Genomic DNA, 24,581 nt, shown 5'->3' with positions numbered 1-24,581 from the left:
TGAGGGAGTCATGGCAACCCCTTCCCTGTGCCGGTGTCCTCATGGGGATTGTGCCCTGGTGGGTGTGTTGTTCCCAAGGTTTCTTCTTCCCCATTTGCCTGCAGCAGCTGCTGTCAAACAGCTTCACTGGGAGGCTCCGGATGATGCAAGTCCCTGGCAGCGCAGGAGGAGGCTGCCTCTCACCAGCCTCTTCCTCATGGGTTTGCCTCTGGGTTAGGGCTGGCGTCAGGGCTGGAGCACGCGAGCGGAGGCACGTCACGGAGCGAGGATGCACCCGGGGCGGCGAGGCTGAGGCTGGAGAGGGAGGCTGAGGCTGGAGAGCGAGGCTGAGGCTGGAGAGGGAGGCTGAGGCTGGAGAGGGAGGCTGAGGCTGGAGAGCGAGGCTGAGGCTGAGGCTGGAGGCTGGAGAGGGAGGCTGAGGCTGGAGAGGGAGGCTGAGGCTGAGGCTGAGGCTGGAGGCTGAGGCTGGAGAGGGAGGCTGAGGCTGGAGAGGGAGGCTGAGGCTGAGGCTGAGGCTGGAGGCTGAGGCTGGAGAGGGAGGCTGAGGCTGGAGAGTGAGGCCGAGGCTGGAGAGCGAGGCTGAGGCTGGAGAGGGAGGCTGGAGAGGGAGGCTGAGGCTGGAGAGGGAGGCGAGGCTCTGGAGGAAGCGCACCCATCCCTCACCTTGCACCGCACACGGGTTCTGAGTCCTGGGGAGGGCAGCAGGTCCTGTGGATGGAATCACACAATCAACTGGGGTGGAAAAGCCCTTTAAGCTCATCCAGTCCAACCGTTCCCAGCCCTGCCAAGGCCTCCCCTAACCCATGGCACTGAGGATGTGTGGACACTCGCAGGGCCGGTGCCTGCAGCCCTGCCCTGGGCAGCCTGTTCCAATGCTGAGCACCCTGTGGGGCAGGAATTGTTCTCAGCTCCAGCCTAAAATGCAATGAGAAAGCCCATGTGGCTATAGGCAACCACCTCTTCTCCACCACCCACCTCTTCCTTTGTCCCCTTCCTCCTCTCAAGTGTAAATATTAATAGTTTGCTTGGATGATTTGTTATGGATATGGATTTGTCCCAAGCTGCTGTTGGCTCAGCCCTGGATTCTGAGTGGCTGTGGGGCTTGTGTGCCTCAGTTTCCCTATGGAATGTATTTGGTTGGAAGGGACCTTAAAGCTCCTCCAGCTCCAACCCCTGCCAGGGCAGGGACCCCTTCCACTGGAGCAGGACCCGGCGGCCATGGACTGGGGGTGACGGGTGCCCTGGCTCGGGGCTGTGAGCTGAGCTCCAGCAGGAGCCTAGGCCTGGCCTAGGCCTGCACCGCCGCCCTGTGTCCTTGCTGCGCTGGCATCGGCTCTGGGAAGGGGAAGGGAAAGGGAAAGGGAAAGGAAAAGGAAAAGGAAAAGGAAAAGGGAAAGGGAAGGAAAAGGAAAAGGGAAAGGGAAGGGGAAGGGAAGGGAAGGGAAAGCTCCGGCCCCGCTCCGGCCTCGCTCCGCCCCTGCCGCCATGAGGCCGGAGACCCCAAGGCAGCCTTGCCGTAGCCCTGGCAACGGGAGGGGGGAAATGGCGTCACTTCCGGGAGACGAGAGGCGGGGCCAGAGCGCCGCTGCGTTAGCGCCGCCCCCGCCTCGGAGGTCTGCAACGGCCGCGTCCCTACGGCAGCCCCAGAGCGGGGCCCGGGCGGGCGGCGGCGGCGGAGCATGGCCAGGTACGGGGGGTGTGGGGCACACGGGGGGTGTGGGGCACACGGGGGGTGTGGGGGGTGTGGGGCACACACAGGGTGTGAGGGGATGTGGGGCACACAGCGGGTGTGGGGGGATGTGGGGCACACACCGGCTGTGGGGGGATGTGGGGCACACAGCGGCTGTGGGGCACACAGCGGGCAGGGCTGGGGATGGGGGAGTCAGTGCCCCGAGGTGGGCAGTGGGGGGAGCCCCGCAGGGCCCTGCAGGTCCGTGTGTGTGGGACCCCCCCACCAGCCGGGGGGTCGGGGGGGGCAGGCCTGGCAGTGGAGGCCTGCACTGGTCAGTGCAGGGGGGCCCGTTGCAGTCACTGGGGGGTCCCATAAATCACTGTGTGCCTGGGGGTTCCCATACAGTCACTGTGTGCTTGTGGGGTCTCATACAGTCACTGTGTTCTTGGGGGGTCCCATACAGTCACTGTGTGCTTGGGGGGCTCCCATAAATCACTGTATGTTTGTGGGGTCTCATACAGTCACTGTGTTCTTGGGGGTCCCATACAGTCACTGGCAGGTCCCACACGCTCACTGTGTGTGTCCCACTCAGGTTAGTGGGTGCCGTGTGTGTGTCCCAGCCTGGCTGTAGGTCAGTGTTGGGGTGTGGGGCTGGCCCATGGGGCAGGCAGGGGTGAGTGTCCCCAGCCCCACGCTCCCTGCCGCACACCCCGAGCCGCTGTGGGTGCCCAGCACGGCAGGAACGGGGCTGGTGGGTGATGTCTGGTGTGACTGTAGCCCCGGTACCAATGTGGGTGCTCACAAACACGGGGGGACCCAAACTGAGCCCCAGCCTCCGACTGGGGCATCCCTGTGGAGCCTGCCCCATCCCTGCAGTGCTCAAGGCCAGGCTGGACACAGGGCTTGGAGCAGCTGCTCCAGTGGAAGGGGTTGGAGCTGGAGGAGCTTGAAGGTCCTTCCCAACCCCAACCATAGGATGTGGGATTCTCTGGTATTCCCATGGCAGATGCCTTCCCCTCATGGCTGGTGGGAGGCCTCCCTCCTCCAGCCTTTCCTAGCCCTTGGGCAGCAGCTGGAGTGAGTTCCTGGGGCCGTGGGCTGGTTGACATTCCTGAGCTCAGGCCTGTGCCCAAACTTGCCCAAAATCCTTCCTTTTTTCTGCTCCTTTCCTCCCTCTGGAGCCACCACAGAGGCTGTGTCCTGTGTACCGGGGCTGTCCTGGAGCCTGTGCTCTGCTCCTGCCTCTGGAGCTGCCACAGAGGCTGTGTCCTGTGTACCGTGGCTGTCCTGGAGCCTGTGCTCTGCTCCTGCCTCCCTCTGGAGCTGCCACAGAGGCTGTGTCCTGTGTACCGTGGCTGTCCTGGAGCCTGTGCTCTGCTCCTGCCTCCCTCTGGAGCTGCCACAGAGGCTGTGTCCTGTGTACCGTGGCTGTCCTGGAGCCTGTGCTCTGCTCCTGCCTCCCTCTGGAGCCACCACAGAGGCTGTGTCCTGTGTACCGGGGCTGTCCTGGAGCCTGTGCTCTGCTCCTGCCTCCCTCTCCCCTCCGCATGGAGCTGTCGGAGGCGGCTGCTTTAGGGGGGTGCGTGGGTTCGGTGTGAGCGTGGGGGCTGTGAGCAGCGGCTGTGGGGGTGTGTGTGTATGTGTGTATGTATATGTGTGTGTGTATGTGTGTGTGTGTGTATGTGTGTGTGTGTGTGTATGTGTGTGTATGTGTGTCTGTGTGTGTGTATGTATGTGTCTGTGTATGTGTGTGTGTATGTGTGTGTGTATATGTGTATGTGTGTGTGTGTATGTGTGTGTATGTGTGTGTATGTGTGTATTTATGTGTGTGTGTGTGTGTGTCCCTCAGCTCCCTGTGCTCACAGGAGCCGTGTGCCTGTCCCCATCCACATCTCACAGCCCTCACCCTGCCTGTCCTGCCCGCAGGCCCCTGCTGCTGCCCATGGCCACAGGCATGGCGGCTGCCGCAGCCCCAACCAGCACTGTGGGGGCACTGCCGGCAGCCGAGCCCAGAGCCAGCTGAGGACCAGCCTCCCTCCCCTGGACCATCGTGGTTACCAGCTCCTGTCCCGTTCGGATCCCTCCTGGAGCAGCTGCCCTTGCCCTGCCGCCGCCATGAACGGGCTGTCCATCAGCCAGCTCTGCTGCCTGTTCTGCTGCCCGCCCTGCCCCAGCCGCATCGCTGCCAAGCTGGCCTTCCTGCCGCCGGAGCCCACCTATGCCGTGGTGCCGGAGCCGGAGCCCGTGGGCAGCACCAGCACCGGCTCCCTGCGAGGTGTCACCCGCTGGAAGCTGCACCTGAAGGACCGGGCGGACTTCCAGTATTCCCAGCGGGAGCTGGACAACATCGAGGTGTTCGTCACCAAGAGCAGCCGAGGGAACCGTGTCGGCTGCATGTACGTCCGCTGTGTGCCGGGAGCCAGGTGAGCTGCCCGGTGCTGGTGCTGGGGTTTGGTGGGCATGGTGCCATCCTGCCGCTCCTCTCCTTCACTGGGTGCCACCTCCTGGCTTGACCCAGCGCCTGGCTGAAGGTGCTGGCCCTGCCGCAGGGGTTTGGAGGCATCCTGGGCCAGCTCAGCTCCCAGGACCGGTCTGGCTGGTGGCAGCTGGGAATGGGGTTAAACAGGGAGCAGAGGCAAAGCCAGAGGCTGTAGTGATGCTGGGGCTGTCTCACAGATTCCACCCTGATGTCATGTCAGTGACATAGTCATGGGATGGTTTATGTTGGGAGTTTAAAGCTCCTCCAGCTCCAACCCCTGCCACAGGCAGGGACCCCTTCCACTGGAGCAGCTGCTCCAAGCCCCTGTGTCCAACCTGGCCTTGAGCACTGCCAGGGATGGGGCAGCCACAGCTTCTCTGGGCACCCTGTGCCAGCACCTCAGCACCCTCCCAGGGAACAGCTTCTGCCTCAGAGCTCAGCTCAGTCTCCCCTCGGGCAGGTTCAAGCCATTCCCCTTGGCCTGTCCCTACATCCCTTGTCCCAAGCCCCTCTCCAGGTTTCCTGCAGCCCCTTTAGGCACTGGAGCTGCTCTCAGGTCTCCCCTTCAGGAGCCTTCTCTTGCCCAGGCTGCCCCAGCCCAGCTCTCTCAGCCTGGCTCCAGAGCAGAGCTGCTCCAGCCCTCGCAGCAGCTCCATGGCCTCCTCTGGACTCACTCCAGCAGCTCTACATGCTTCTTATGCTCTTTTAATGCTCCAGTTGTGAACTGAGCATCTGTGCCTCACCCCTGTGAGTCTGTAAACTGGGAAGCTATAGAGGGTTGTGGGATAGAGACCTCCTTCCATCTGCTGGTGGTTGGGCATGAGGGGTTTGTGTGAGGACAGGAGGGGCCTTGGCAGCTGCTCCCCACGCTGGTGGCACAGCCTGGGAGGCCAGGTCCCCAGCCTGCAGCACCCAGCTGAGCCCATGGCACTGGTATCCTCCCAGTAGCATCCTCCAGGGAACAGCATCTGCAGAGACCTCTGTGTGGGGGAACCCAGCCTGGATTACTCAGCTTACCAAGGGCTTCAAAGCCACCGGGTGGGCTTGGGCTGAGGGGGTGGCTTTCATGGGGCTTGGAGACCTGCGTTACACGAGGCCTCTGCAGGCTGCCTGTTGGGGACATCCACTGCCCCCTGCCCATGGTGAGGCTCAGCCCTCCAGGGGCATCAGGTCTCTGGATGCTGGGGCATCCAGGCTGGGACATGGAGCTCTCTGACCAGCTGTGGGGCTCAGCAGATCCCTGAAGACCTGCAGAACAGAGCCAGGCTTCCATCAATGCACTCGGAGTTGTCATTTTTAGGCTGAACGTTGGTTTTCCTCTTATGGTGGATATTTCTTGTGCCTTGTCACTCCCACAATTCACTTCTCTCTCAGCGGCTGGTGTCTTGCCAGGCTCAGGAGAGGAAAAAAAAATCACTGTCAGAATTCTTACTTGAAATCCCCATTGGGCAAACGGCCCCAAATCCTCAGCTTTTTACCAAAAATAGACTCCAGATCTTGAACAGAATCATGCTGCCTTCAGGCTGCCTGTTCCTGCTGGGCCCTGGCTGGGGGGTACCAGTGGTTGGGCTGGGGGTGTTCTGAGAACCTTCATGGTGGCCAGAGAGGTGCCAGGGGTGTCCTGGGGTTCAGTCCCTGAAGGAGATGTCCTGGCCCATGTGTCCCTGAGCTCCATCCCTCACCCTCCTTGCCCATCTCTCCCTGCACTGCAGGTACACGGTGCTCTTCTCTCACGGCAACGCTGTGGACCTGGGGCAGATGAGCAGCTTCTACATCGGGCTGGGCACCCGCATCAACTGCAACATCTTCTCCTATGACTACTCAGGCTACGGCGTGAGCACGGGCAAGCCCTCGGAGAGGAACCTGTACTCTGACATCGATGCTGCATGGCAGGCGCTGCGGACACGGTGAGCAGGCAGGGGAAGGGACCATGTTCCTGCTGCTGCCAGGAAACCCTGAGCTCCTGCAGCCTGGAAAACAGGAAACATCCCAGCAAGGGAACCCAGGCACGGGAAGGGGCGGCCGGAAAGCAGCTGCAGGGGAGCCCAGAGGGGCAGGGATGCTGCTGCCGTGGGGCTGGCACAAGCTGGGCCTCCCATCGGGCTGTGCCCAGGTGCTCCCCTGCTGTGCTCAGCCCTGGCTCCCCAGCCAGGCTCAAGGTGCAGCCCTGAGACAGGTTCTGCCTCCTCTGTCCTGCCTGTAGCCGGGCCTGGCTTGCAATGGGGGCTGCCCATTGCAGGTGGGGTGCACAGACCTGCCCATCACAGTGCTGCTGGCAAGAGTGAGCCTTGACACCCCCCAGAACCCATCTGGCAGCTCAGCCCTTGGTGCTGCTGGGGGTGTAGGGCAGCTACATTGTGCCCCACTGTGAGGGGCAGAGGGGACAGAGTCCCATTCCCCCACCCCAGGAAGCTTTGCAGGGTGCTGTGACCAGAGCAGGATGACACCCTGGGCTGTGTCTCCCAGTGATGTGACTCTGGTGCTTGGGTGCTGACCTGGTCCCTCCTCTCCCAGGTATGGGATCAGCCCGGAAAACATCATTTTATATGGCCAGAGCATCGGCACAGTGCCCACAGTGGATCTGGCATCCCGCTACGAGTGTGCTGCCATCGTGCTGCATTCACCACTCACCTCTGGCATGAGAGTCGCCTTCCCTGAGACCAAGAAGACCTACTGGTTCGATGCCTTCCCCAAGTGAGTGGCCTGAGGAGAAGGGACAGGGTTCAGCTCTGCAGGGGCAGTGTCCACACCAGCTCTGTCCTGGACACCAGCCCTGGCCATGAAGAGGGGTTGTGGTGAATGAAAACCATGGACCTATCCCCTGTGACAGGCTTGAACATACCCATTGGCATCCTCTTGCTTTGTGTCACCATGGCCCAGCCTGAGGGCTGTATGTTCCCCTGGTGGTATCACCTCCTGGCCGTCCTGTCCCAGTCTTTGCCTGCCTGCTTTGGGCCCCTTGTCAAGCATCACAAGCCCCAGGGTTCCCTCTCTCCCCCAAGGGTAATTCCTTGGGCCCCTGCAGGGCAGTGTCATGAAGCAAGACAGGCTCATGCTTCACCTCTGCCTTACAGCAGGGCTCAAGGGACAGTCCCTGAGCCGGAAGCTGTGGCTGAGAGCCCCCAGCCCACGCTCTGGTGGCCTCGTGTGGCCTCTGGGGCTGTGCTGGGAACAGCTTCCAGCCAGAGCCTGGCACGGCTGAGCTCGGAGCAGGGAGGGTCTGTGCTCACACTGTCCTGCAGCGGCCCCATTGCATCCCATGGGGCTGTTGTCACTGCTGCCTGGTCCTCGTCTTTCACACTGGGGCAGATCTTGTCCTGGAGCTCCTCCTTGTCCCAATGCTCTGCTGGGATCAAAGAGCATTTCCTGGTCCCTCTCCCCAGCGGGATGTGTTTTAGGAGGGACAGAGGGATGGGAGTGCCTTGATCCCTGTACTTACCCCCCTCTCATCTCATCTTGTCCCACTTTCTTGGCAGCATTGAGAAGATCTCCAAAATCACCTCTCCCGTCCTCATCATCCATGGCACGGAGGACGAAGTCATCGACTTCTCTCATGGCCTGGCACTGTTTGAACGCTGCCCCAAGGCCGTGGAGCCACTGTGGGTGGACGGGGCCGGGCACAATGACATTGAACTCTACAGCCAGTACCTCGAGCGCCTTCGGAAATTCATCTCCCAGGAGCTGGCCAGCCAACGCAACTAGCCATGGGGCAAGGGGGGGTCCCAGGCTCTCACTGTGCTCCCCAGTCTCTGCTGCTGGAGGTGCAGTGAGTTTGTACAGCCTCAGGAGAGGGCAGGAGGCCCTGCAGTGGATGGTGCGTTCCCTCTTGGACACGAGCACAACTCTCTCCTGGTGGCACCACTGGCAAGAGATGGCAGCTCCCTCCTTCCCCCTTCCTCAGAGCCCATCAGATGGCCTATCCTTGGCTTTGGACACGTCCTCATCCCCTCTCCTAAACCAGCGAACTCCTGAATCCCTCCTGGCTGCTCTGCTGCTCTGACTATAGCAATAAGGCAAGCTGGAGAGGGCTGGGGGGGTCCGGCCTCCGCCCCAGGGATGGGATGGAGGACGTGGCAGTTCCTGCTCTGGACTGAGCTTTCCCAGTGGTGGCACTGGGGTGCCTGGTGTTCACCTGTGCCTGGGGCAGAGCTATGTCCCCAAGGGGAGTCTGGGGACAGGCGGAGGAGGTGTCCCTGTCCCACAGGCTCCAGTCTGGCTCCGCTCTGCCCTTTCAGAGCGCTCCCCATGTTCAGGTCATCCCTGGAACCTCCTCTGTAGCCCTGGGAAACAGGGCGAGAGCACCAGGCACTGAATAAAGAGCAGAGGTTGAATGTTTTACACGTGTGTGCCCTTTCCCTGGGTATTCCTGAGCTGGCTTCCCAGTGCCCCAGCCCTTCGGGCTCTGGCTCCTTGGCTTTCCCATGGGCTGATGCCTCTGCTGAGTTGCCAGATGGGGATGGGTATGGGATGGAGCCCCTTCCCTCTGGTCTCTTTGAATCAGGCTGTGGGCATGATGGGGGCTCATTCCCCCATGATGTCCTGTCCTGTTTGATTAAGCGATCCCATAGGATCCTGGGAGCAGAGGTTGCAGGTGGCCTCAGTCTCCTAGGGAGCATGGGGACATCCCTATGTGTCCCAGGGCTGCTGGGGCAGGAGATGCAGGATGCTCTGGAGCTGCAGGGCAGTTCTGAGGGGAGCAGATGTTGGTTTTGACCTGCACTGTGCCCAGCTCTGCTCCAGTTGTGATTCCTGGTGTGTGGGGGGTGCATCCCACTGTGTTTTGCCCCACAGAGGAGCAGAGTGTTGGGTTTGGGATCGGCGCCTGCTCTGAGATCACTCCAGGAAGAGCTGTTCCAAGCATCCAGGTATTTTCCTGCTCCCAGGATGTCCCTTGCCCCAACCCAAGGAGCAAAGCATCACTGCCCCTTCCTGCACCCTCATGGGGCTCCAAGGCACCAGCTTCCCCTCCCTGTCCCTTCCCTGGTGCCAGGATGTGGGGCTGCTGGCTCATGTGAGAAGTGGTAATCTCCTTAGCCAGCTCTTAGTGGGGGGGTCAGGGGCCTTGTGGTGGGGCTCAGAGCACTTGAATGCACCCATTGCTTGGGACTGGGAGCTGGGGGGGGGGGTGAGGTGGGGAGCACAGGACCCCCACAACCTTCCCCCCACCTTGGGACTGGGGCAGGGTGCTCCAGTGAAGAAGTGGGGACCCTTCCTTGGTGCTGGGGCTCTGCATGAGCTAGAAGAGGATTTGGATGTTGGGGCCTTTGGGGGTCTCCCCCCTTCTCCAGGGAGCTGGGATGTGATCCCTGGCTTCTCCCTGAGCATCCCTCCCAGCCTCACTCCCCCAGCTCCCGGGTGGGCTCACGTGTGCTGGAAGCCAAAGCCACCAGGGTCACCCAGCCAGGCCCCCGATCAGCAGGGCTGGAGCAGCCCCCGGAGCCCTAATCCCTGCACAGAGACCTGTTGTTTGCACCAAGGGTATTTTTATCCTCTTACTGCTGCCTGTTTCCTGCAGGGAGCAGCTCTGTGTGGCCAGCAGGATGGTTCTGAGCCGGTGATGGGTTCAGGGGGTGCTTTGAGGTTGTGTTTGTGGCGTCTCTGTGAGCAGAGATGTACCCAGCTCAGGTACATGGGAGCCCGGTGAGCCGGCTGCCCCTCTGCGGGGGATCCATCATCCTTAGGGATCAGAGCTCTTAGGGTCTGGATCCTTTCCTGTTCCTGACCGAGGGGGCTCAGGCTCTGTCCTCACCCAGGCCCGAGCAGCTGGAGCGAGGAGGGAGAAGCACTGATCCATACATGAGGTGTGGGGTCCCCATAAAGCACAAGGACTTTTTGGGGCGCAGTATCCCCAGCAGTGCTGCCAAACTGGGCCATGAACCACCGGGATGGTGCTTGTGTCCCCACTGCTGGTGCCATGGAGGGGATGGGGAAGGAAAGGGTTTGGGGCTGGCCCTGGATGGGGTTTGGTGCCTGGGGGGGACTGGGAAAGGCAGAATCCAGCCCCAGTGTCCCCAAAGTCCCTCCAGCAGCCAGGCAGTTCCTGCACCCATTACTGCGGCAGCAGGGACACGGCTGGGCTGGGGGGTCCATGCGTGTGCATGGATATCATCCATGTGTGGCTGTGGGTAAGGGGACAGCATCTCGGGAATCCCACAGTGGAAAGGATGGGATCCCATTGCCGTGTCCTTCAGCAGAGGTGCGATGCCAGCGCTGCCAGGCTGAGCATGGGGACGTGGGGCTCACCAGGTGACTGCCCAAGAGGGGTTTAAGTCTCTTTGGGGCATAAATGAGGCTTTTGATGGCCGGGGCCTGCGTGCCACAGTCATGGGACCCCATTCACAGGCCGAGCTCAGTCATGGGACCCAGAAAACTGCATTAAAGCATCTTAAGGAGCTTTTTTCCCGAGCTCTGCTCTGGTTTTTCACGTGCTCGTCATATGAATAAGGACAGTATAAAAGGGCAGAGGGGAAGGATCCCATCAGTGGTCAGGCTGCGGAGAGGGGAGGGTGCTGGAGGAGAGATGCCAGGGTGAGGGGCTCTGCATGGCACTGGCTAACATGGAGGGGACAGGAATGACGAGAGGATGCACTGGCAGCAGGTACGTGAAGCAGTGACTGGGGGGGGGACACTGGGGACAGCTCTGGGGGAGCAGAGTCCGTCTGTCCCTGGAGCATCCACGGCGCTGGAGCATCCCTGCTCTTCCCTGGTGGTGAGTGTGGATTCATGTCATGGGGAGGTAGGAGCATGGGGGGCACCCAGCACCCTGCCTGGGGGGGGAGCAGGGGTGGTGGGTGCCCCATGCTGGGGGTGGAGCTTGGGCCTGGCCTCTGTGAGCAGGTAAGGGTGGGATGGACGCATCCAGTTTGTGCTGTGCACACACGTGTGTGCCTGCAGATGTGCACGCACCACTTGCACACGGACACACGAGCACACACATGCAGCCTTGCACACACATTCCCATCCACACGTGTGCACACACACCATGGGAATGGGCCTGCATCCGTGTGCATCACTGTGCTCCTCTTGGCTCTGCACTCCTCACCCCCATAGAGGGGATTTCCATGTGCAACCCCCCAGTGAAGCCAGTGCTGCCCCTGTGTGTGCCCCACTCACACCCCACACATCCCAAAGCATCGCCAGGGCTGCCAGGGAGCTCCATGGGCTGCAGATGTGGGGCTGGCCAGGGACCCCCCAGCCCCTTCCCTCCCCTCCTCTGTCTCTCTGCAGGAGCACTCGGCAGGAGGATCGTGGGGCCGGCTCTGCCCCTGTGAGCTTCCCTTTGTCATCCTATGCCTGAGCAATGCCTGGAGGCTGGGACGGTGAAGGGAGGCCCACGGGTGCCACAGCCCTGCGGTGACAACGCCTGGACAGGACATGAGGGACCATGGATATGGGGCAGGGGGATGAGTTCTAGTGGGGCTGGAGCACCCTGGGGGGCTGGAGCATCCCCTTGGAGGGGCAGAGCATCCCCTTTGGGTGCACAAAGCATCCCCTCGGGGGGCTGGAGCATCCCCTTTGGGTGCACAAAGCATCCCACTGGGGGGCTGGAGCATCCTTCCCAGGCTGGGTGATACCCAGTGGGTAGGGACTGTGAGTGTGGGATGCAGCAACCATGCCATTGGCCAGGGATGTGGATGGGGAATTGGGGTGTCACAGAGCACCCCTGGCCATGGAGGGGCTGGGGAGGGAGCAGATGCTGCAGCAGGGCCAGGGAGGACTCCCATGGGGGTTATGGACCATGGCAGGATACATGAGGATCATGTACCAGGATGGGATACACTGGGACAGGCCCATCCCTATGAAGAGACAACCTGGCATGAGGACATCGGAGCAGCTCTGAGGAAGACAATGGGAAAATTCCCACATGGATGCAGATAAACCCTGAAACCCCCACTGAGGGGAGCAGAAATGTGCCCTGGGAGGTGCTTGTGTAGAGGGATGTAAAACAAGCAAGAGGCAAACACCTGCAGGGAGGGAGGCTCCTGCTACATGAGCATCTCCATCCGGTTTCCTCTCTTTTGGCTCCTTTCCCCCAAAATCCTCAGCCCAATTCACCTGGCTGCAGGTTTATCACAGGGTGGGGATCATGGGGGGAGGCAGGGACCCCCTTTGCCTGTGGCTGGGCTGGGGCTGAGGGGTGGGGATGAGGTATTGGGGCCACAAGCCCGGAGCATCCCCTGTGGCAGGTCTGGAGCCCTGGGTTTGGGCTGCATCCTCTGTTCAATCCCAGTGTGCTGGGGAGCCCATCACAGTGTGAGGTCCCCAGGAAGGGGCTGTGGTGGTGGTGAGGGCAGCCCTGATGTGGGGATACCCCTTTGCCTGGCTCCCCACCAGCACAGGCTGCTCCTGAGGGGTGCTCCCATCCATAGGGATGCTGGCATACATCCCTCTGTGCTGCCCTTTGTCCTACGTGGGGAAGTGAAAGCCTGAGCCCATTTTCCATGTAGGATCCTCTAGGTCTGGACAGAAATTAATGGTTTATATTCTTTTATATTCTTTTGGTTTATTTTGCCAGCTTGGGAGTTGAGTGAACGTGGGGTGAGAACCATAAGGAAGGGAAATGCTATCATCCAGTGTGTGCCTGTGCACAGCCCTCTCCCTACAGCCCAAACTATGTCAAATAGATGTATTTCCATCACAGAAATAGAAGTGCTTTCTTTTCTTTTTGGGGGGGGGGGGGAAACAGCATCTTGCTTTTCCAGCCCTTGGGGGAGGTGGGAGCGTGTGTAGGGATGCTCAGTGCAAGCCCCCCCTGTACCTACCTCCCAAAGCACCTTGTGTTGGCTCCTCCAGAGGAGCTGCTCATCTCCTGTGGTTCCTTCATGGGTGTCCCAGGGCCAACAGCTGCTTGTGCCAAACCCGACAGCGCTGGGCACTGGTGTCCTGCTCACCCTGCCCTGCCTCTTGGTGCTGCGGTGGGTTCCTCTCCTGATGTCCTCAGCCTCTGGGCTCAATGGGCAGCAGCATCGCCCTGTTGTGATGCCATGAAAATAAAGGAGTTAGTCTTGGTTTTGCCATGAACCGTGGCTGCTGTAACCCTTCCCTTGGCCTCAGGGCACAGCACAGCTCCATCTGTGCCCTATCTCCCATGTCTCCTTCCACAAGGGATGAGTTTCCCTTCCCTCTGGACTGGAGCTTCTGGTTCCACATCATGGGATTCCTCCTCCAAAGGGGCAGCCTCACTCCCTGTCCTCCCCAGGCTGCTGCAGCTGGACAATCCCTGCCCTGCAAACTCAATGCCAGCTGGTACCCAGGAGCTGCAGATGCCTCTGGCCAGCTCCACATCAAACTGCTGCTGCCGTGTGCCTCAGTTTCCCCATGGTAAATACAGGTGAGGATTGCCTGAGGAACCAGGGAATGGGTTGGGGTGAAGGGACCTTAAAGCTCATCCAGTTCTGATCCGGAGCAAACCCCAGCAACAAACTCACCAGCAGTTTCAAGCTGCCAAGCAGGTATTGCCATGGGAGACACGGGGATAGCTCCTCCTCATGCGGATCACTATCACCTATTGCTACCCAGGCCATCCTTAGACAGTCACTGGGCATACATGCATATTCATGAGGCTACACATGCATTCTTGAAGGGTCGTTTACTTCTCCCAGCCATGTGCATCACTTCTGGCAGTCTTTGAAGCACCGGTTTAGTTAACATTGCACATAGCAACCATCCTGTCCTACTTATCACATGGTTTATCTGTGCCCTTGGACATCTGCTGGTCCCAGATACCCTCCATCCCCAGCTCCTGTTTCTCTATTCTGCTTTCCTTACACTTCTTGTACTAAGGTATTAAGGACTTAAAGCACCTCACGTTCGGTTTCTCCCCCCCCCCAACACCCCAAGTCCTTCACCACAGGCTCCTCTGCACCTCCCTCCGCCCAGCCTGTGGCTGTGCCTGGGATTGCCCCTACCCAGCTGCGGGACCAAGCACTTGGCATTGCCGAGCCCCATGGTGCTGGCATCGGTCACCTCACAGCCGAGACCCCCTCCCCTCAGCGCCATCACCGCCCGCGGCCGCCATGATCCCCCCCGGCTCCCCCCACTTCCCCTCGCCCCGCCCCTCGCCGCGCTCAGGCGCGCCGCGGGCAGCCCTGTGCGGGCAGAGGCGTCGCGGGGGCCTTGCTGCCGTGCCTGGCAGTTCCAAGATGGCGGCGGGGCCGGTACCGGCGCTGTGAGCGCGCTGTAACCGCCGCTCCTCCTCCATCCCCGGCCCCCTCCGCAGCCGCCGGGATGCTGAGATCCACCGGTTACTTCCGCGGCATCGACTGCCCGTTCCTCACCTCCGGGGGGCCGGGCGGGGGCCCACCCTGCCGCCGGCCCTACTGCCACTTCCGGCACCCCCCGGTGGCGGCGGCGCGGTGCGGAGCCTCCGGTGGCCCCGTCCCGGGGCTCGCAGTCGGTCACGGCGCAGGTACGGCCCCGGCCCGGCTCCCTGGGCCGCGGTACCTCCTTCCCCTCCGCTCCCCACCCAGTGCCTACCCCGCAGCAGCAGCGCGACCTCCCCTGGCAAGGGCAGGACCGTGTCCTTCCTCCCCGTGTCCTTCCTCCTCCTCACGCCCGCCCGCTCCTCAGGGCCTGAATCTGCCTCTGACTCCTCTAAACCCCACCTGCCCCGGGGCTCTGGTGTTTCCCCCTCCATCCCCATCACCCACGTGGATCCCCCTTGCCCCTGAGCTCTTGTGTTTGCCTGTGCTCAGCCCTGGACGTGCTCTGGGCCCTCGGTTGTCACCTCTTGTTGCATCTGGAGGAGGGTCTGAAGGGGCTTTTCTGCCCCATTTGGTGTGAGGGAGACGTGTGTCTCCTGCACCTCATAGAATAGTTAGGACTGGAAAGGACCTCAAGATCAATCATCGCTGCCGTCCTGCAGTTGCTGTCTGACACAGGGGAGGTGATGAGCAGCTCTACAGGGTACCTGTTTGCCTGTCACCGGGATGGAGGCTGCAGGAGGGCAGCGCTGCTCTGCTCCCTTTCTTTGTCCCTCCAGGCAACCTGGCTCACGTGGCAAAGAGGCGTCATTGTGCCTTGCAAACCACTGCTGACAATGCCTGTGCTGTCACATCCCTTCAGGAGGTGCATGGATCTGGGAGCTGCAGGAGATGGGTTTTCTAGCCCAGTCCTGGTGGGTTGCCCTGTGGTGAGGACTGGAGTAAGGCATGGAGGGCTGCCAGGCTTCTCCAAGCTTGGCTACCAAAGAGCTGCTGAGCTATTGTTCTGCTCAGTTCTTCAGCACCTCTTGTTGTTTTACTTATGTTATTTGCTGATCTCTGTATTTTATTTGGAGAGAAACGCCTTTATTCCTCTCCCTAGAAGAATACTGCTTGCTTCCTTTTGGTTAACACTGTTATTTCAGCAGGTGTTCTTGCTGGTGTGCACGGCCTCTAACAACCTGAAGCAGAACTTGGCAAAATAAAGCACAACTTGTGGGGTTTTTGACTGTGTTTGCTCAACTTTGGGCTCTCCAGAAGTTTGGAAGATGAATTCTTTGTGGCTCCTGGTTACCAGATCAACTTACCACAACTGTGGTTTAGTTGAAAATAAAGGAAACTTACCCAGGCCTGTCACAGGCAGATGGATGACATGTTAAAAAGACAACAGTTTTTGCCTCTTTCAGTGTTCTTTTGCATTTGAAAAGGTCCCTATGACCCTTCAGGATGGTTCTGTAGGTGCTTGGTACAATCATCTTTCAGTTTACTGTTCCTGTTTCTCTTGAAAGACCTATAAAGAGTCAGTTTTGGAACCAGACTTGCTATTTTTGGTCTGAAACAGATGCTGCTGTACTAAATAGGAACGGGTGCTGGTTTTGGTTTTCGGAATGAGGAAGTGAAGGTTGGTCTTCAGTAAAACCCCCTGGTGCACCTGGAAAGCGTGTGCAGCTTCTAATACCATCTGAAAAGTGTTAATGCAAGAGCTGAGTGTGGATGGCAAGAAAGAAGCCATCTCAATGTGTTGTTAGGCCTGGCTTGGATGTTAGTGACTCAGGAGAACTTATGTTTTGGGGAGTGAGAGTGGTTTAATTGTGGTGTTAAGGCTCTAAGAGAAGCTCTGGCTTTTGAAACACAAAAGCTAGAATGTGGCTTAGTTTTCCTGGGTAGAAATGTCCTCCACTTGTGAAAGAAACAGGATCATGAGGCTTAACTTCCAGCCCACTGCCTCCCACATCCCACTGCCGGCTCCATGCCTCTTCCTGCCCCCTTTCCCAAGCTCTTGGCCTCTAATGTATATTATGACATAATATATATTATGACATAATATACATAATATTATGTATATTATGACAGCCGTCATAAACAGGGATCCCTAAGTTCTGCCTCTGCTCGGTGTCAGAGTTGAGCCATTTTTGCTATGTTGGTTTTGATTGAGAAATGGAATCTGCTGCAGAGCTGCCTTTTAGAAAGGGCTCTGCTGGCCTTGGAAAGGGGCCTCATTTCTATAGGAACAGAAGAGGCTTTGGCATTTATTTTGTGAGCAGTTCTATGGCTTAGCTTCAACTGAAGGGTTCAGGTCAAAGAGCTCCTGTCTTTTCCTCTGTCTGAAGCCCATCTAGCCTGGAAGGATGTATTTAAGTTTTACACTAGAGGGTGTAGTAGTTTAGCTGGCAGTCAAGCAACCATCTTCTGGAGAGCAGGTTCTCAGCCAGCACAAGTTGCTCCCTCTCAGTGAAACTGCCTGTCTTGTTTTGAAGTAGCCTTATAACAGTGCACTTGGGCATATTTGACCTATTTAAATGTGTCACTCAAGAAATAAGCTTTGAAAACGTAACTTTTTTGCCAAAGCAGGTGGATATCTACACCAAGAGTTACGATTTTCTGGTATAGTGCTTATCAAAAAGGATAACATCTGAAGAACCAGCCTTCTAAGCATATTGATTGGAGGCTGATGTTTAAACTTTGATGTTTCAGGATCACCGTAGCACTGGCAGTAACCCCAAAACTCTTCGCAGGTCTTCTGTAGCCTTGAAAGTAGCTTTTGAAAGCTGAGGAGTGGAGCTGGCCTTGCCAGGCTGCGGTGAGAGGAGGCTGTGGATGCATGCCAGCTGGAGCAGAGAGGAGGTGAAAAGAGGGATTATTGGGACATAGCACTGTTCCCCTTTGCTTTGTTCCCCCCACCCCTCCTTCCAGGCTGGCTGAAGAGTGTGCTGTTCAGATGGTCATAATAGGTGGTCCTTATTCTTCATACAGTGCTCTTATGGTCCCAGCCCCTGGAAGACAGTGGTGAAGAGGCCTCCATGCCTGTTAGATCAGCAGCAGCAGGAGGACTGAGTTCCCCCCTGCCTGCTGCAGTTTGCATATTGCAGCATTCCCTTCTCTTCCCCTCTGAAAGCAGCTCAGTTCATACAAACTTGTCCGGTGAGGAGGGAGCCAATGGGATAGGGCACATTTCTGAGTTCTGGAATATATGACACTGGAAATCTGTTCCCTTGTCTTTACTGCAGGTATCTACATGGTAAAAGACTGTGGCTACCTGGAGGCCCATGGAAGTCCAGGGCTGGCTGAAAGCTGAGGAAGGTGCTGGGATGGCAGCATGCATCCCTGTCTCCACAGCAGTGTTGGTGGGCTGGGAAGTGGGCTGTGAGCCTGTGGAGGACTGGGAATCTGGCGATCGCAGATTCCAGTCCTGACTTGGCTCAAGTGCTTTTTCCAGCTACAAAATGACTAAACCCCACCTGCTACAGAGCAGGATGAAAAGGTTATTGAATGTGTGTGAAGTGCTTTGAAAGCATGCTGTGTAAGTAGGAGGGAAGAACTGCCTTCAGTCCTAAAAGCATCTCTTCAAGAGCTGTAGAGGAGAAAAATAGGGCTCTCTTTAAAGTCTAGGTCCTGAGTATGCTGAAAGACATAAAAGAAGCATAATATGTCTCTTCATAAATATCTTAAGGAAATCAGCTCTTTGGTTTGATGGTACTGTCAGCAGATGCATAGGAGGTGGATGTTTTTCAATCCGGAGCCAAAAGCTGCATCCAGGTCGAGAGGTCCAAGCTTCTCTTTGTCTGCTCTGATCCTTGTGTCAGCATGAGCTGGGAAGAGCAAAGCTTTCAGCACCCAGCTCAAAATACTTAAGACTGGTGTGTATTGGCAGTTGCTAGGCATTTTTGGGGTATGGTTAAAGGTGATGGAGCAGTTTTCTTGCTGTGTGGATTTTCTATTTGGGTGGGCAAGGTTTTGCTGATGGCATCTTTGAAAGGTGTCTGGATGGGTTTGTTTGGTACCCTGTGATTTTCACTCCCCAGCCCACAAGTAAGCTGCTGTAACACTGTTGTTGGCCCAGGTCAGTTGCAGACAAATCCTTAGGCTTATCTCCCAGCTTTAGCTCTGCTGATCCTGTCGCTGATGTAGGAAGACACTTTGCTTCTCCCTTCTTCAAAGTCTTCATTTGAAAAGCAACCACGTGGGGTAGCTGTGATATGTACCTGAAATGCTGTTCCATAAAACCTAAGGAGCCTCTGTAAATGCTAAACCCCAGATTTAATCCTCCTCAGCCCATGTGTCACCATGGTTGTCTTCTTCACTGGTCAGGTTCCCAATACAGCACAGTACCAAGGGGTTGCACATTAAACTCTGCCGTGTTTGGTGGGAGCAGCCTCTGCTTTGTCTGGGACTGCCTGTACATTACTTATATTGCAATGCAGGTTCACGCTGTGTGCAGAAAGGAAACCTTTACAGATGCATTTTCCTTCTAGAGCTTCTTGTAGGAAAGAGCTTTTATTGCTGTATTTTTCTCTCTCAGCCTGGCTCCAGAGCAGAGCTGCTCCAGCCTCTTGCTCACCTTTGTAGCCCTCCTTTCCTTCTCTAATCAAACACTGCAGGGCTGCTTTAGCACTGAAGAAGCGGAAATCACAACTCATTAGTCCAGGGTTTCCCAAACCATATTCCCAGTGCTGGGTGAGGCGGATGAGAGGTGCCAGCCTAGTCTGGTGGCTCACCCAGTACCATCAAGGCAGCAGCGCTGCGTGCAGACAGGCACTGACAGGCAGGGCCAGGTCAGGTCATCTCCCTGCCCTGCAGCCTCCTTCCCTGCTGGGACTGAGCATGGAATGTGGGGCTGGAGAAGTGGGATAGCAATGGGCTCTGGCTGGCAAGTGTGTTGCTGTGTGGGCTCAACAGGCTCTCCCAGCACGACCCTGGGATGGGTCTTTGGGAGACCATTGCGTGTGCCAGCTCGTGTTGCTCAACCCAAGGAGAAATCCAAGCGTATGCTTGGGAAAGGAGGATCAAAAGGTTCCCCCAAGCTGATGGTAGCAGTGCTGGGAAAGAAGCAAACAGTCCCTAAAGCTTTTACTCGAGTAAAACCCGGTCCCATATGGGAGTAAATGAGGGTGAAGGCGGGACTCTGGCTTGGGAAGTCCTGCCCCAATTATCTCTGCAGCCCAGAGAGTGCTTTGTCAGCACATGGGCAGTGCCAGAAGCCTGTGCCGGAGTGTCTTAGCAGCAAGCAGGTGTTGAAAGCCTCAAGTACAGCATGAACAAATACCTGCAGTGTTTGTTAACCACGGGGAGCTCAGGTAATTCCTTGAAGTTTTTGACTTTGGAGTTGAACTTGTGTTTTTGTGTGTGGGTTGCAGGAGGTGAGGAAACAACTGCGAGAGAAGAGCTCTCTTCAGAGAGGTTTTCACATGGTAGCCATTCATTTAATGGGAGACCTTGGTCCTCAGGCTTCCATCTGCCTCTGGAGTAGAGGGAGGATGCAAAGCTCTGCTTTGAGAGGGTTTTGTTGCACCAGGGTTTTCGTTGCCCTGTGAGCTGAGGATGTGTGCTGAGGGGCAGGCAGTGCTGGGTTTGCTGCTCCAGTCTGGAGCTGCAGGTGCCTGAGTCGTAAAGGAGCTGTGGAATTCCAGCTTTTGAATTCACTAAAGCTGGACAAAGCCTGGGTGAGTTTTGGTTTTAGCCCTTCCTAAGTCACAGCTGAAGTTTCTTCAATGGAATAAGGCTTGAAAAGTGCTTTTCTGAGGTTTTGAATTTTGTTTCTGAAAGTGTCTAGTTTGTATTGAAATCCTGTAGGTTTGGGTTTGGTTTTAACTTAAATGGGGATTCTTCACCCAAAATAATGAAAGAAACAAGTGAGGTGTTGAGAAGATAACTTATCTGGAGCGAGCCAGAAGGATGAATTGAAGGGTCTGGTGGGTGAGGTGAAGTGACCACACTGGGCAAGGGAAGTTCTGAAGCTGGAGTTAAGAGAGGGAAGAGAAGACACCAGAATACTTGAACTACTTCTTTTCCTTCTGCTTCTTTGCAAAGATGATGTTCTCTGGTCATGGAGTCCTGGGGTAAATCCTTAGTTTTACCTGGCACTTTTAGGGGACATAGGGAAATATTTCCCTGCCCTTGTTCCCAGAAACAGAAAAACTAAATCCCTTATTGTTGGGGTTTTTTTCCCAAACAGATTTTCAACTTTTCTTATATATTGAGGAATAACTTTAAAGCTAAAATGAGTGATGAGGGAGTGGGAAAAGCTCCAAAGAATCCCAACACCCAATAGCCAGATTAAAATGGGGAGACACCACTTGTGACGTGCCTCTGATGTTCTCTGCCTCCCACTGTTAGCACCATACATCCCTGTGGCCTTGCAGGAATGTAAATGATGGCTTTTGCATGGGCCTGACCATCGTGTTCTGCCTTTTGCAGCCTCATATTTGCAGCCTCATATTTAACTGGTGTTGCTTTGTGGAGCCGTGGTGGTCCCAGCTCTCTCCAGGGCTATGTGTGAGGCTGTTGAGGGGGTGAAGCCACCATGGTCAGTAGGCTTGAGGGCCTTTTAGATGTCTCTTTTGCTGTGCCAGAGACAAAAATGGACAAAGTTGTGTTTTTCTGGCTAAAATTGGAGGTGTTGCTGTCTGAGCTGCTTTGAGGGATGTGCCCTAACGTTCTCCTACCTGAGTCATTCCCTGCTAGTGCTGCCTACATGGCCCATGCTGGAGATGGATAAAGCAAGTCCATGGCCACAGCGTGTCAGCAGGCATGGGAGGCTGAGCTGAGCAAATAGCTTATGGCTCATACAGGGATGGTGTCTGGTTCCTCTTGTCCCTTGGTGTAACCCAGCTCTCCCTGTGCTGCTTGTGGCAGTAGCTGGAGAACCCCCTGGCCAACCCTTTCAGCCCACAGAGACAGCCCTTCAGTGGCACTGAGCACTTGTGGCCAACAGCACCTGGTGAAACCATACCCTGACCTAAAGCAGGCTTTGTCACAGCAGGTTTAAAAATACCCCAGTGTGATGGATGACTGTTCAAACCTGTTTCAGCCTTGCTAATCTGAGACTTTCTTTTCTCATATTTGCTGCTTTTTTTTTTCCACTGAAGAAATGACTGTGTTGGTTCATGATGTACTTTGTTCCTGTGGCATCAGGTACCTCTCATGGAGTAACAGAAGTTGGGCTTGTTCAGCCTGTAGAAGGGAAGGCTCCTGAAGGGGAGACCTGAGAGCAGCTCCAGTGCCTAAAGGGGCTACAGGAAACCTGGAGAGGGGCTTGGGACAAGGGATGTAGGGACAGGCCAAGGGGAATGGCTTGAACCTGCCCAAGAGAGGGGAGACTGAGCTGAGCTCTTAGACAGAAGCTGTTCCCTGTGAGGGTGCTGAGGCGCTGGCACAGGGTGCCCAGAGAAGCTGTGGCTGCCCCATCCCTGGCAGTGCTCAAGGCCAGGTTGGACACAGGGGCTTGGAGCAGCTGCTCCAGTAGAAGGGGTCCCTGCCCGGGGCAAGGAACTGGAGGAGCTTTAAGGTCCCTTCCAACCCAAATGAGACCGGGGTTCTGTGAAATGAATAGTGGGAGCATTGGGAGAGGCCAGCTTGGACTAGAGTGGCTGTAATACCTCAGGAACCTTGCTTCTCTCATGTGCTTAGAGCAGTACAAGGTTATCGATGCTTTTTGTACTGGATTTTTATAGTTAAATTTACTATTTAAAAGAGAAAGAAGGAGCAAAAAAATACAAATCATTCAGACTAGGGTTCTATTAAAAGGTGAAACATTTCTCTCAGCTCCTCTTACCTGCCCTCCTAACCCATTTACTCTGGATCACTATTTGAAATGTTCTCTTTTACATCTCAGTCTGAATTATTTCCAGGCGGTTGGATCTTATTGTAACTGATTTGTTGGGAACCTGCTTTGGGTGCTCGCAGATGAGGTCTGTACCCAGAACTGCCATTGCTCTTGTGCTCTCTCCTTCTGGAGGGTACCAGAACGCAGCCTCCTGCTGAAGCCTGTCTGAAACATTGTGTTCTGGAAGCTGCAGTCTCTTCTCTGCATTAAATAAAAAGCTTTAAATAATGTTCCAATGCTAATTTTCCTGTAATCACAAAGGTCCGTTTGCTAAGTGCTGCCACTGCAAACACACGCAGGCTGTTCAGCTAACAAAGCTGCTCTGGTGACATTAATGTACAAATGCTTTGCTTTTCCCCAAAGAGGTCTCCCAATGACTTTCACCTTCCTCTTCTCCCACTGAATGGAGCTTTTGTTGCCAGCTCCAGGTGACCCAGGAGCTTCAGTGATGACAGGGCTTGAAATGTTCCCTGTCCTTTGGCTGGTGCCTCTGCAGCGTGGCCAGCAAACCCTCCTGTTCTGAGATCCTCGTTGCTGGAAGGGTGAGAGCATCTCATGTTTGCTTCCCTTTTGTTTAGCAGCAGCCACTGTTCCTTAGCACCTGTGTTACATCTGGAAGCAAGGTAGTTGTCATCCATGGCCCCTATGCAAGAGCTTGACTCCTCTTCCTGAACCCACAACCAGTGCCTGTCACACATTCAGGCTTGTCTGTATTTAAAGCATCTGAAATACGTGTTCTGGCTGCTTGGAGGAAAAGAAAGGACATCTTTTTCTCCAGAATGATTCACCGTGAAGTAAGTTTGAGCATCAAACAGGTGACCTTGGACTGACATTATTCATTTGATGTCAGCCTTTGTTTACTGCCTTTCCCTGTTGCACAAACTAGAAGGACCAGTGTAGAGCCAGGAGTTGTCAGCTTGTAGAAGCTGTAATAAAACAGCTCCACCTTGGAACTCATTTTCCAGAACCAACAGGACTGTAACCAGGAAAAAAAAACCCCAATCAACCTTAAGTTTTGAAAGGGTTTATGCTTCTCTGTACTTTGGGCTGAAATGGCTGATTTAAGTGCAGTTCATTTTGGTGTATTCTGAAGTAGTTGTATATGAAATACATTGTTCAGTGTAGTTCTCTGTAAATTATCAATCGCTTGTTCTGTAGAGTGTTGATGTTAACTTCACCTTTTTGTGTCCCTGAAGGACTTTCATAAGTCTGAGGTACATTCATATATTAAAGAGTTTGTATTTTAAAGTGTCCTGATAGCAATTTAGTTCATAATCCTATAAGGAGTTGTCATCTCAAGTCTTGTCGTGTGATTCTCAAAGGACAGCATAGGCTCAATTTTACCTCCATCCCCAACGTTATTTTCCTACATGGTGCCTCTCTTTTGGCTTCAGCACAAGTACTGCAGACACCTTGTCTATCAGAATAGCTTTCTTTACACCATGGGTATTTGTAGTAATGTTTGAAATGGAGAGGAATAAATGCAGAAGCTGAAGCTTTTTAGACTCTTGTATCCAGGTTGTACGAAGGGGTGTGGGGTGTAGCTGGGTCCCTGCCTGTGTAGCATTGGGCTCAGTTACCCAGAGGTCCTTTCCCTTCATTTCCTCTCCTAGCTTCCTGGGAGTACAATTAGGCATTAGAAAAGGTGGCCTGATTTCAGATGGCATATTTGATTTCTCTGGCTTTGGAGACTTGTATGTCTCTGGCTCTCCATGTATATATGTGTGTGTGTTTAAATAAAACCCCTTTCTGATTGTGTTTCCATTACATTAACTGCAAATGTATCATGGCCAAAGGTGACCCCCCTGATGAGTATCGTGGAGCCCACTTACACAAGTGGCTTTCATGGGAAAGGCAGCCTTTGATCAGCAGTGGTGGGTAATCCATCAGGCCTCTACACCTACAAAAGAGCTCTTTCTTTCATGCCAGTGCCTCAAAGCCTGCTGGCATTCTCAGAGATTCTAATGCATTTTTACATCTGGTCATCCCATTGAAAGGAAATGTGCAATTAGTTTTCTACTGCAGATGAACTTCAGAGCATCAGACACCAGGTCTGTGCTTAGGTTATCTCTATTTTCTCTCTAACCTGATAGATTGAAAATAATTTGCTTTTCTATGTGGACAAGATGTTTTTATGTAGTTTGGGTTGGGTTTTTCGGGTTAGTTTTAGTGTGGGAGTGGTTGGCTTTTTATTTGGCAGGTCTTTAGATCCAGACTCTTGCCTCTGTTTCTTTACAGGCCACCTAATGCTTGTCTCTGCACACAGTTCCAGGCTCTCAGCTCTGCCCTTAACAATGCTTGTGCTAAATTTTAGGTCTCCATCTTGAGTTAGAGGGTAATAGCTGACTCCTCCAGTCTTCACTGCACTGGCTTCTCTACCACTATGGAGTTTTGTGCCACAAAGGG

The 24,581-nt window shown here is 55.6% G+C and overlaps 2 protein-coding genes and 1 long non-coding RNA gene across 6 annotated transcripts in view; all 3 read left to right on the top strand.

Annotated features, from left to right (window-relative positions):
* The first annotated feature begins 1,577 nt into the window (after nucleotides 1-1,577).
* Nucleotides 1,578-8,489, top strand: ABHD17A (abhydrolase domain containing 17A, depalmitoylase). The gene is made up of 5 exons (XM_034070980.1): nucleotides 1,578-1,687; nucleotides 3,599-4,095; nucleotides 5,864-6,058; nucleotides 6,666-6,845; nucleotides 7,628-8,489. Exons 2-5 carry the CDS (start codon nucleotides 3,788-3,790, stop codon nucleotides 7,851-7,853), a joined length of 909 nt encoding a protein of 302 aa, XP_033926871.1. The 5' UTR covers nucleotides 1,578-1,687; nucleotides 3,599-3,787; the 3' UTR covers nucleotides 7,854-8,489.
* A 2,150-nt stretch (nucleotides 8,490-10,639) lies between these two features.
* On the top strand, nucleotides 10,640-12,795 carry LOC117437216 (uncharacterized). The gene is made up of 2 exons (XR_004550396.1): nucleotides 10,640-10,749; nucleotides 11,379-12,795. It is a non-coding gene; the product is annotated as an uncharacterized lncRNA (long non-coding RNA).
* Nucleotides 12,796-14,286: 1,491 nt separating this feature from the next.
* The window catches only part of REXO1 (RNA exonuclease 1 homolog), a 37,131-nt gene continuing 26,836 nt past the window's right edge, over nucleotides 14,287-24,581 (top strand). For 2 of the 4 annotated variants that reach the window (XM_034070663.1, XM_034070660.1), the window contains exon 1: nucleotides 14,287-14,559. In XM_034070663.1, coding sequence (XP_033926554.1) covers nucleotides 14,379-14,559 — 181 coding nt within the window. In that variant the 5' untranslated portion in view covers nucleotides 14,287-14,378. Of the gene's footprint in view, nucleotides 14,560-19,545; nucleotides 19,648-24,489 lie in introns of those variants that run through there. The other 2 variants (XM_034070662.1, XM_034070661.1) reach the window with 2 other exon arrangements.

The sequence above is a fragment of the Melopsittacus undulatus genome, chromosome 19, assembly GCF_012275295.1.
Source record: "Melopsittacus undulatus isolate bMelUnd1 chromosome 19, bMelUnd1.mat.Z, whole genome shotgun sequence".
In the NCBI taxonomy this organism is placed as follows: Eukaryota; Metazoa; Chordata; class Aves; order Psittaciformes; family Psittaculidae; genus Melopsittacus; species Melopsittacus undulatus.
This window is presented reverse-complemented; position numbering and strand designations above follow the sequence as displayed.

Coding starts and splice junctions, on each gene's coding strand:
- ABHD17A (XM_034070980.1), top strand. CDS start 3,788: ATGAACGGGCTGTCCATCAGCCAGCTCTGCTGCCTGTTCTGCTGCCCG. Junction 6,059..6,665: donor TGGCAGGCGCTGCGGACACG/GTGAGCAGGCAG, acceptor CTCCTCTCCCAG/GTATGGGATCAGCCCGGAAA. Junction 6,846..7,627: donor TGGTTCGATGCCTTCCCCAA/GTGAGTGGCCTG, acceptor CTTTCTTGGCAG/CATTGAGAAGATCTCCAAAA.